The 12,869-nt window shown below is 34.7% G+C and overlaps 1 protein-coding gene across 2 annotated transcripts in view; it reads left to right on the forward strand.

Annotated features, from left to right (window-relative positions):
* The window catches only part of LOC143239017 (contactin-5-like), a 49,620-nt gene that overhangs the window by 36,370 nt on the left and 381 nt on the right, over positions 1-12,869 (forward strand). For both annotated transcript variants that reach the window (XM_076479745.1, XM_076479747.1), the window contains exons 5-7: positions 5,869-6,165; positions 8,586-8,876; positions 10,618-10,905. In XM_076479745.1, coding sequence (XP_076335860.1) covers positions 5,869-6,165; positions 8,586-8,876; positions 10,618-10,905 — 876 coding nt within the window. The remainder of the gene's footprint in view (positions 1-5,868; positions 6,166-8,585; positions 8,877-10,617; positions 10,906-12,869) is intronic.

A 12,869-nucleotide genomic window follows, 5' to 3' on the forward strand; every position in this document is an offset into this window, starting at 1 on the left:
TTTTTTCAACACAAAACATAATTGCGAGAAAAAATAATGCTGTTGTTGATTTACAGCTTTTATAGATTATTTATTAGAGCTCAAAGGAATGTTTTTGTGTAACACTGATTAAACACACAGATTAGTGTCTGAACGAGATGAAGAAACAGTAAAAACAAATGAGTAGTGTTCAGACTGATTTACACTGTCATTATGACATTTGTTGTAACATAAAATATTTGCAGTTCAAAAGAGTTGATTCCTGATTACATCTGAAGGATTTATTCAACTTAAATATAGTTTCTTGTTTATTTTGCTTAGTTTTGCTAATTGTCTATTTTCATGGTTAGTTTCCGGCTGGGAAATTCACTTTCTTTGTCGATTGCTGCTTTCAAAACTCTCTCTAGAAAGCTCTACTTTTAGACAGAATTAGAAGTTTGATATTGAGTTTCAGAGTCATTAAACACGCATTTACAGTTAATATTCGCTGATAATTTATAAAGTCTTGCATCAGATAGCTACTTAGTTCTCTCACTCGATGTTTAGCAAATATGTTTTTTTTCTTTTGATTTTGCATTGCGTTGGCGCCATTCCATGTACGTCATAGCTTTAACTTAGCTTGTCAGTGGTATCACCCTCTAGGGTATCTTTTCCATTAAAAATATTTTACGCTAAGAAAGACAAGAAGTATTTTTGTTTCGAGATTAAAAATCTTCGTAGAGAAGTATGGAGCTACTATACTAACTTGTTATTACACGTGGTTCTTATGGCCATCCATAAAACTGATTAAGTATTTCGAGGGATAAAACTGACACGATACACAGTCATGTGACAAGTTGGCTTGCTAAAAAGGATGCTTCAAAAACATTACAACTAAATAAGGAACTTAATCTTTCTTTTGTGCCTAGTAATTTTACGATTGCAAGCAGTTTGTATCTTTAAGTCCCCTTATATTAGGTTATCTAGAAATAAATGTCCGAATTCTCACGATGACGTTTAGATGCTGTATATCGAGTAACTTATCGTTGGTTGGTTTAATTCAACGTTTATCGCTTACAAAGTGTCTTAACTGTCTGCATGGACAAGAAGGAATTTCGTTTGATTTTCTTCTACAACTTCAGACTTTGACGAAAAACTACCGAAACTACACGGAACATCAACAAGGCATGCGGTCATGGATCTGATACTAAACGTACAGTTCATCGTTGGTTCCAAAGGTTTCGACATGGAGATAAAATTTTTGAAGACCACGAAGGTCGTGTAAGGAAACCATCCTTAGATGAAAACACGTTAAAGGAAGCAGTTGAGATAAGCCTTCGCACAATAGTTTGTTTGTTTGTTTTGGAATTTCGCACAAAGCTACTCGAGGGCTATCTGTGCTAGCCGTCCCTAATTTAGCAGTGTAAGACTAGAGGGAAGGCAGCTAGTCATCACCACCCACCGCCAACTCTTGGGCTACTCTTTACCAACGAAAAGTGGGATTGACCGTCACATTATAACGCCCCACGGCTGGGAGGGCGAGCATGTTTGGCGCGACTCGGGCGCGAACCCGCGACCCTCAGATTACGAAGCGCACGCCTTAACGCGCTAGGCCATGCCAGGCCTATCGCACAATAGTACGTGAGCTTGTAGAAAAGATAGGCACAAACAAATCAAGCATTGCCAACCACTTGAGTGCGATTGGAAAAATAAAAAAGTTGAATAAGTGGGTTCCGCATGAGCTGACTGAAGATCAACAAAATCAGCGTTATGAGACCTGTCAAGGATGACGCTCCAAAAATTGAGTGAATTGGGAATCGAGATTCTGCCTCATCCACCTTATTCCCCAGACCTTTCCCCTATATATTTTCATTTTTCTCAAGCACTTTGAAAACTTTTTGAACAATAAACGCTTTCAAAACCAAGCAGCTGCAGAAGAAGCTTTCAGGGAGTTCTGATTTATACAGCAGGGTCATAAACAGCATCGTTACACGTTGGCACAAATGGTGTTTACTTTGATTAAAGCATGTTTTATAACACTGGTTTATACTTTTCCAAACTTCGTAGTTCAAAAACAACATTTATTTCTGGACAACCTAATAAACACTCTGGTTGGTAAAACAGTATTCCTGATTACCTACTAGTTAGTTTACCTGATTGCCTTGTTATTATTTGTATAAGTAGAGATACTGAAATCAAAATCAAACATTATAAAAAAGTCCTTCAACAGTTTTTCCATAGAAGCTGAGGTGTTCCGTCAACTGACAGAGAATGTTACAACCTAATCAAAACAATATAAGTTTAACATCAATCATATATTTCAAAGTAATAGCTTGAACGTAAACTTTATTTTAGAAGAATAACAAAACTTCTTCGTAAACAACATTTACAGTTTGTTTTCCATCTACCAACAAATAAAGATTTTGAGATGGTCCCTCTCTTGAACATCTCATTAATTGAAAACATGGTTGTTTGAAAACAATTGAGAAACTTTTATACCTTGATAATTGAATCTCGTTTTAGAACATTCATGACATTGTCTTACACTGCTAAATTAAGCAGATAGCCAACTTTTGCGAAATTCCAAAACAATATTGTTTGTTATTAATTCAATAGGTTGGGAGTAATCAACCAACAGGTTTTACAAAATAGAAATAGGGTTACATTTCAGTTTGATCCTCTTAAAATATTCCCCATAGTCTACGTAGTTCATATACAAACCTTGGCTGAGATTGGCGTAATAGGTTCGGAGTCGTTAGGCGAAAACAAACACACATTTCTGCTTTACATGTACATATAAAAATTACTCAATCGACACCTATATATAAACACACAATATAAACCTGAATATATGTCATATTTATATCCGATATACGCACATGTACATATAATATAAACCTTTTTGTACATAATATTGCTCCATACATACCTGTAAAAAGGTGTGTGTAAAACATAAACATGTCTGTATATAATATGACGTGGTTGAAATATGAAAAGATATGAATTGTACAGATACTGTAGCTAAGTCATATAATCAGTGGATTTAATGCAAATCACTTTTTGTTGTTCTGACTACCCCCCCCCCCAAAGTAACATGTCGAATTCCTTTGTGACTAAGTGAAACGTAATAAGCTGAAATTTCAAACCTTTGGAAGTATTGCTTACATAATTATCGTACCATCTAAACAAAAACCTATATGTGTCATATAATCAATAATAACTTCTAATCAGAGAAAGATTACTGTCAAGATCAAAACTAAAAGTCAATAAGTACAGCTAATTAAATATAATTTTCTTACTTTCTTATTTATAAAGACTGTAATATTACTACCCTCGCTTTTGACGATGCTTTCTTCCGTAAACTTAATAATATCTCACGTGGTTAGGTCAGCTTAGGATATTTAGACTAGGCCTAAATCCTCATACAAAGTATAAGAATAAAAAATAATAATAAAACTAGATAGATTAAACATTTTAATCAATATTTTTATCGAAAAGCCTAAATATCCATACAAAGTATATAAATAAATAATAATAATAAAACTAGATAGATTAAACATTTTAATCAATATTTTTATCTGGAGTAACATTAAAGAATACACTAACAATAGTTGTTAGCTTTAAGAACTGTGGTAGATTTAATGTTTTTAGGACAACATTACCTTACCATGATCACGCATAAGCAGAACTTTCCACAGCCTTTCTTAAGAGCTTATTGCATCCAATCTTGTAAGATGGCGCTATATACCCTTTTTGTTTTGCTCAGACGTCATCATGAAAAAAAGATTTCGTTTCACATTTAATTAAAATGACATTAACTTATAATTTTTAACATTCGTAGTTCCTTATCTTATTTAGAGTTTAAGTTTATAACATGTTTTCGGTGCGACAGAAACGTAAAATGTGACTTTTATTTTATAAACGTTTTGTTTTGTTTTTAAATTTCGCACACAGCTACTCGAGGGCTATCTGTGCTAGCCGTCCCTAATTTAGCAGTGTAAGACTAGAGGGAAGGCAGCTAGTCATCACCACCCACCGCCAACTCTTGGGCTACTCTTTTACCAACAAATAGTGGGATTGACCGTCACATTATAACGCCCCCACAGCTGAAAGGGCGAGCATGTTTGGTGCGACCGAGATGCGAACCCGCGACCCTCAGATTACGAGTCGCACACCTTAACACATTTTATAAGCCTATTGATAGAAGAGAACTGAAAGTATGGGAACACCACATGATTTTATGTACCAATCAGCTTCTTGTAAGTTCATTGATAGAAGTGTGTAGGAGAGTGTTGTTACAACAAAAACAAGAAAAGGAAAAAATTTCCTTAGTGCGAGGGTATCTACAGGGTGGCCCGGAAGTCCCTATCCATCCATATGTTATTATGTTATATTCAATTACACATGTATTATAAATTTGTTTATTTTTTTTCAGAGAAATATGGCCGATGTAAGCCCATGTTGAGGAAAATGTCTCACAGAACATGGCGTCGCATAATATTATGCAGCGAGAATGAGGGACAGCACATAGATACACTGGATGCATAAGATATATGGATGGGTAGGGACTTACGGGCCACCCTATAGAGTAACGAAAGTGTTCGAATGAAATTCAGTGTGGATATATGAACATTGCTCTTACGTTTGGAACTTCCTCCAACTGTTTATTTCTGAGTCTAATTTTATAAATTTATTAAACTACTTACGTGTAATATATATCAATCCTTTATCGTAGTTTAAAACAGCCAAGCGATATTTTCATAAAGTAGTAACTTAATAAAGAATAAAACTTATCATAAACAGTTGTTCATTTTCATACTCCATTGCGTGTGAAAACAGTTATAAAATAGAGAATGCTATCAATTCTGATTATACAATTTAATTTAAATCGAAGTTTTGCAATGGGGAACAAAAGTTACATATTGTAACTACCTTAATGGGCATTGAAGCTTGGGGTACACATTGTAATGTAAATCCCTTGAAGGACTAAAACTTAGGTAATAAACGTTCTATGCTGTAGCTCTTCAAAGGAGGCTTAAACTTTGAGAACAGACGTTATAAACTGTAACTCTCTTAAAAGAGGAAAACTCTTACAATGAGAAGAACAAATAAAAGTCTGATACAGACATATGACAGTTATAAAATTAATTGTAACTGTTTTATAAAAGCGACCACAGTACTCTCCAGAAATAATAAATTTTAATCAAAGAAAGTTTATAGCTTCATTACTGTTCTTACAAAATAAAAAACAAGAAGTTTAAAGATGTTCATTATTGAGTAGAAAAAACTTAAAGTCAGTTTTAATTTGTGAGAGAGTTTTAAAAATACACTAAATTTGTTTTTGTTCGGTCTGAAATGGCATGGATCCGTTTACAGTTCTCAGAAAGCCTAAGTTTGTGAAATGTTATTATATTATTAGTAGTGACAGTTAATTAAGTGGTAATTATATTCGATTGTTTGTTTGTTTTAGAATTTCGCGCAAAGCTACACGAAGTCTATCTGCGCTAGCCGTGTCCTAATTTAGCAGTGTAAGACAAGCGGGAAGGCAGCTAGTCATCACCAACCGCCGCCAACGCTTGGGCTACTCTTTTACCAACGAATTGACCGTCACATGATAACACCTCCACGGCTAAAAGGGCGAGCATGTTTGGTGCGACAGGGATTCGAACCCGCGACTCTCAGATTACGAGTCGAACGCCTTAACTCACCTGGCCATGCCGGGCCTAATTATTGTCGATTCGATGTATCTAAGCAAAAAAAATATCTTGTATTTTTATATATTCTAAATTTCTGGGATGAACATGTAAAGAAAAAAAACTAAGCGGATGATAAAAATGGAAGAAACTACTTTTTTGTATGTTTTCTATCGAAATAGATTAGTGAAAACAGTCTTGCTAATGTTCTGTTCAGTGAACCCAGTAGAGATACGTATTATTTCGACCCACCGCCATTTTGCTGCCGGTCGACAGTTTGGAATCGAGTGTCAAACAACAGGGTCACGTCCTTCTTGTTACATCAGCTGGTGGTTAGGAACCCGAAGGATGGAGGCTGCCGTGGAGACTGTCGGGGATGATGGAAACCAAACTCTCAGCAATCTCGTCTTTACGCCTTCTAGCGAAGATAATGGAAAATATTTGTCCTGTAGAGCAGAGAACCCTAGGCTACCAGGGAGAGCATTAGAACATGGCATTACTTTGAATGTATATTGTAAGTATTACTTAATATTCCAACTTGCTTATATCTAATAGATCACGTCTGATACGTATTGGATTTTTTATCAGGATTAGCTCATTACTTTTCATTCACACTATCTGCTACTGTAGCATTGTCTAAATGAAGCTTATGTTGAGGTATCATGTGGTACCAGATTTTCAATAACATTGTCTAAATGAAGCTTATGTTCAGGTATCATGTGGTACCAGATTTTCAATAGCATTGTCTAAATGAAGCTTATGTTCAGGTATCATGTGGTACCAGATTTTCAAGCTTCTCCTGGGAATGCTCGAAGTATTTTTCCCAGGTCATTTCATGGCGGTTCCTTCAGAGTTTAATATGTTTCTGTATCGAGCAATATAAGGATATATCATTTGAGATAATGTATTGAAGATACGAAATAATATGATAAATTAAGATATGTCTGTCAGGGTAATAGATATTTTGTTTATTTTTTAGAAAAGAAACTAAACTCTTTCTTTTGTGTGTGTGTGTGTGTGTGTGTTTCATCTTATATCATAACCAGTGTAGTTTCCATACTCCATCGTGTTGTGGTACAACTTAAAATGTTCTTGAATTCCTTTTGTACAATGGAACCCAACAAGTATCATTTTGATTTATTTAAACAGTAAGTTGACAGAACTAAGAATCGATGCAGTAAAACAGGTCGTAACATACTGGACTTCCTTCACAGTAACTTTTGATGCGCTACCGTTGATGGCGTATTTTTCTATTCTATACGATCAATAAAACAAGCTTGTTACTTGGTCCTGTTCTGTTTGCGTGTTGAATACCCGGATTCACATGAGAAAGAGAGAGAAAAGAAAAGATGAATTTGACTGTTGAGATAGCTGAGTTCAAACAGATACCACGAACTTGACGGGCGTCATTAATCTTTATTAGTGGAGAAGGTACTTGTGGGAATGTCTTTAGTGCAAGCATTGTGATTATTGCCAGTTGAGTGGGGTTATGTGCATGTCAGGTTTTGTTTAGATTTCCGAGAATAGAGCAAGCAACATACAAATTAAATCGAAGAAACGTAATGCATTAATTCATGGTTTTACACTCGCGAAATTGTTATTATTTTTTATTTTGCCGTCTCCATTATGCACAAACTGAAATAGAAAATGGGCTCATAGAACTAAGTATTTATTGAAAGTTTTACACGCGGAAAGACGGATAGTACAGGTGTATTTGTTCATAAGGCAACATTATTAATAAAAATACCAAAATTAATAGGTTTGAAATACGAATCTAGGTGTACTAAGACAGATTGCTTGTATAAAGGTCTATGGTAACATAGCGATTGGTGTTATTAATTAAAGTAATGAGCACAAAATATAATTCGAAGCATTAATTTCTATTTTGTCAAGTAGCACATTAGCCATATGTTTATGTCCATTCCTAATTTTCTATCGTAAAATATTGTCTGGTTTGCTTTTGAATTTCGTGCAAAGCTAGTAAAGGGTTATCTGGGCAGTCTGTTATAATTTTGAGGGATGAACTAGGAAGGAAGGAAGCTATTAACACTACCCACTTTCAACTTTTGGGTTACTCTAGCAGAATAATGGGCCTTGACCATACTCTTATACCAAACATACACATGAAAACAAGGTATGGAGTGTGATTTTTCGTTTTTTTCTGCGATAATAGGGTGTGAAGCACATAACCTGAGATCTCACAGGTAACATTGTATGGTGTGAACCATACAATTTGTGGTTTTCACAAATAATAGGGTGTGAACCACACAACCTCAGCTTATTCACAGTCCGGTACAGTAACTGGTAGGCCCCGATTTGTTTTATTGAAAAATATATCACATATGTGAAAGTTCTGTATACGTCTTATAGTGGTGTAAATGAATGGGCAATACCCCTAATGAAAACTCTAAACTAAGAAGTAAAACTCTTCATTTAAGTAAGAATCTCGTTCTCGTAACAATGGTGGAGGCTCTATAAAATCCCACTTATTGATCCCATAATTCCCTGTTGGTAGATATACCATTTATTTTTTTTACTATTATAATATTCTGGCATTTTAAGCAGTACGTACTCATTTCAAACGTGATGAACAGTTAAGAAATCAATTTATTGTTTTAGATTAATAGTAACAAATAAGCCTTATGACTGTACAAGTACAAATTGTTGCTTGGATTCATATCAAATTAAATACATAAGTTTAAGACTACTGTGTGAAAGTTGCAAAATTCTGTAAAAAAACCAAAACCAAAACTAATTAATGGTGAAACTTATATTTTCACATGTTCAGTCCTTTTCCAAAAAACAAAAACTCTATTTTTATGTACTCAAAAAATTCAGCTATGTCTGAGTAATACCAATTTTTGTGGATATTTTCATATTTTTATTAGCATAAATATGTATGCTTAGTTTGTCATAGTTCGTTTTATGTAATAGATAAACCCAAGGTTTCGGTGATACTGGGGCATGGCCAGGTGACTGAACGGATTCAGACAGGTGATGACGTTTACCTTCATTGTCAGTACAACTCTAATCCGGAAGTGACGAGAATAGAATGGCAATATCAGCGAGGTACTCTAATAAGCAATTCTCGAGCCGGAGTTTTTGTTCGCAATCAAACTCTTGTTCTGAAAAACGTAAGAATGGAGCAAAGCGGCACCTATCGATGTTTAGCTGATAACGAAGAAGGTAAAGGAGAGAGCGAGGAATTGGAGCTTAATATCAAATGTAAGATCCAGCAAATGAACCTGCTTCAAGACTAAATTCTCAAAAAAAACACGTATTACTGGATGTTAATCCGAGCTCTTTTTTTTAATCTGCAAAAGAGAAAAAAATTTTCTGAGTTTTTTTTTTTAACTAAACAGTTAGTATGAATCTTTGTTTTCCGCGCGAGTGTGTTTTCTTATAGCAAAACCACATCGGGCCATTTGTTGAGTTCACTGAGGGGATCTAACCCCTGATTTTAGCGTTATAAATCCGTAGACTTACCGCTGTACCAGCGGAGAAATTGTCTTCTGCTTGTTATCCCTAGAGATTAGTAAAAATGTTATCAGACTGGAGATTGCGCTGGAATTAAGCTTTTTAACATATATTATAGACATAATAAGTTGCTTAAAGAACATTATATGGATTCCAATAAACGTTAATAGACACCAATAGCTATCAAAAATGATATTTTTTTCTTTGCGTTTTGGATTTATCTTTGATATCGCTGCTTATAGAGCGATAAACATCATGTAGTCTGGTGAGCCAACCAACGAACAAACTGCTAATCTTTAATTAGTGAGAAACGTTGTGCACCCCGCTAGTACAACGGCAAGTCAAAGGATTTACGACGCTAAAATTAGGAGTTCGATTCACCTCGGTGGGTTCAGCAGATAGCCTAATGTGGCTTTGCTGTAATAAAAAAACACACAGAAACGTTGTAAATAGTTACTGTTTTAGCACAAATGACAATTGCTTACCTTATTCGGCATAGAACACACAGCATGCTATTAATACAACATTTGGTAAAAGTAGATTAAATAGACAAAATCGAGTCGTGAATGATTTGAAGAAAAAGGTTATGAAAAAGAAAGTGTAATAAGACCAACTGATGTTATTATTTTTACTAGACTTCTTTGATTTACACGTTTGTTTGACATTATATTCATAATTGATTTTATTAAGTTTAATCGTGATCTATAATTAATTGTTAAATGCGAGTATGGGAAGAAAATAAGAACTTTTTCTTTCTATTGAACTTTCGTTTTAAGAAACTTCGACATGCTTTGGTCTAAATTTTGGTATATTAAAAATGAATGTTGTTACAGAGTATTTTATAATTTATAGTGGTTCCCGATGACCCTCGGCTAAACAGTTTGTAATTACACGTGAAAATATGATTTGAAATCATTTATATATTACCTAGCAAAGGTACTTAGCATTGTTCGATTTTTAAAAAGTAATGGTACAAATGAAGGCACAGCCCATCTCTTCCACTTTTTGTTTGGGCTGTAGAACACGAACCGTTTGTTCAGTGCAAAGGTGGCTGTTCTATAGACGACTTAAGATGTTACTTTCGTTTACCACACACTTCATACGATTGACAATCAACCACGTGACTCATCCCTTTTTGTGGCATTATGACAGAAGAATGAAGTAGCTGCCAAACTGGAACTGCTCGTTTGATTGTAAATTTATTCAAAGCAGATCTTTGGAGAGTCAATCTTAGTTCACCTACTCACTTTCATTGAAAACTGTTTAACCGGTTCCTCACAATTACTTGTGACACCAAACAGACAGATGGACAAGTTTGCTTTATGTACATAAAGATATCGAAAATAAAGAAAAATTTAGAGGCAACATAAATTTCGCTTTTTACAGTTTGCAGCTTTTACAGTTTCGTAATAGTGAAACGAAACATTCAGAGTTTAAAATGAAACTTTGTTTTAAATGTTGAATTTGTTTAAGTTTTCTACTTTTCCAGACGTTCCTGTGTGTAAAAAAGGTCAGAAGATTGCATATGCTGTCACGGTGAATGAACTTGTGAAAGTGTCCTGTGAGGTTAATGCTGATCCTGATGACGTCACGTTCACCTGGTCAGTAAACAATACTGAAGGCAGTCAAGAACTGTTGTCCTTCGATAGCTCTGGTTTGAGGAGTGTGGCCCGCTACATTCCTAGGAACAAAAACGATTTTGGGTTTTTAACTTGCAAAGGTCGAAATACGGTCGGAGAACAGATAGAACCTTGTATTTTCACACTGATAGCAGTTGGTAAGCAAAGCATTTTTGTTTTTACTCTCAGTAAGAAAAATAAAAACAAGATAGAAAGACATGCACACTTAGGAATAACGATATTGTATCTGTCATCGATGTTAAACATTGTACAATAAACAAAGTCCATAGCGTTAGGCCCCCCCATAGCCAAGTGGTCAGGATGCTGAACTCGCATTTTAAGGGTTCCAATCCCCGTCCCACCAAACGTACTCGTCCTCTCAGCCATGGGGGAGTTATAAAGTGAAGGCCAATCCCACTATCCATTGGTAACAGAATAGCCCACAAATTGACTGTGGGTGGTGATAATTAGCTTTCTTCTCTCTAGCCTTTTACTGCTAAATTAGGAACGACTAACGCAGATAGACTCCTATATCCTTGCGCGAAATTCAAAAGAAACAAACCAATCATTAATTTTCTCAATTAAATTAATTTTACTGTTATGACGGACATTTCCAATATCCAGAAACTTAAACTAGATTAATATAACCTTAGGCTGAGAGTTTATTACGACATACAAACCTCATCTGGCAACTACTTAAAGGAAAATTTCATTTCCAATAGCAGAGATGCCAACCATTACGATTTGAGCGTAATCATTATGATTTTTGGGTATACATTACGACTATACGCTCATACAGACAACTATTACGACTTGTTGCAATTCCTGAATTATTATATATTATATAGGCCTATACAATAAAGTGATAAATTGTTCCCCCAGGGCTTGAAAGAGGTGAAAAGAAAATTTCTAGTCAGATACAAATACATTTTGATAATAAATAAAAGACATACTCCAAATGGCTACTTGCGATAATCATGTTTGTGCTTGATATAATAAAAAATATTTGTATCTGCGACATCTATCAATAGTTTGAGTGCGGTGCTTCTCCATACTGGGTAAGTGGGGGAATCGACAGTTACGTCATCAGTGCTTGTCAGCCAATCAGCGCTCGTGTAGATGGGTATTTCTCATTTTCTAAGTGGCATAGAAACACCAATGTGATCGTTTACAAGATGGAAAAAAAAAAAAAGGCCTCGTTCACCAGATTGTCTTGTTTCTGGCAAATCTAAAAGGACTAAAACTGTGAATCAAAAATTTAGGAAAGAGTACAGTGCAAAATATTCGGTCATTGCATCAAAAGTCAGTGACAGTCATGCGTTTTGTACAGTTTATCATATCGATTTTTCTGTGGCGCATGGCGGGATAAACGATTGTTCCAGACATGCAAAATCGGCATCTCACCAACAAAAGGCTGAGGCGAAGACAAAAACGATACAGATAACGACATTTACGAGTAAGAATTCAGAATACGAAAAATAATTTCAAAATATTTTTTTTAAATTTATTTATTAAATACACAAAACACAGTCATAAATGAGCAATCTATAGCAGTAATAAATAATAATAGTTATAATAATAATATAATAATAAACAGCTTAGAGACATTGGTCAGGCCTAGTAACCGCAAATGATAAAGGGCTCTGTCCACAATCATTACGTTCAGTCATTTGAAATAGTTGGCGTCTCTGCAATAGGTTTTAATGAGCGTCATTGAGAGGGTATTTTCAATATATCCGAAAACATTTAACAAAATTCTTATACTTATACATTTCGCCTTTAGATGAAAATAACAAGGTCAAAAATTCAATGAATCCATTTTCTTTACTTAATTTATTATCCTGAATATTATATTACCAATAATTCTGAATATAGTTGCTAAGAAAGCATATTAGCAGCATAAGCTTTATAGTATTGGATATAAGATAAATGTTTTTACAGTTTTTTAACCTTCCGGAGATATGAAAAATAAATGTCTATGGAATTTGAACTGCTTATACAAGTCACTGTTCATTATTTTTCTACCTCTGTAAACATATATCATTCGTCTCTTTTCAAGCTTGAATCTTTAACAACCCATATAGATTTTAGTGTTTTATCTTTTAAAAAAATACCCCCTAAT

Source organism: Tachypleus tridentatus, chromosome 13, assembly GCF_004210375.1.
Source record: "Tachypleus tridentatus isolate NWPU-2018 chromosome 13, ASM421037v1, whole genome shotgun sequence".
Lineage (NCBI taxonomy): Eukaryota > Metazoa > Arthropoda > Merostomata > Xiphosura > Limulidae > Tachypleus > Tachypleus tridentatus.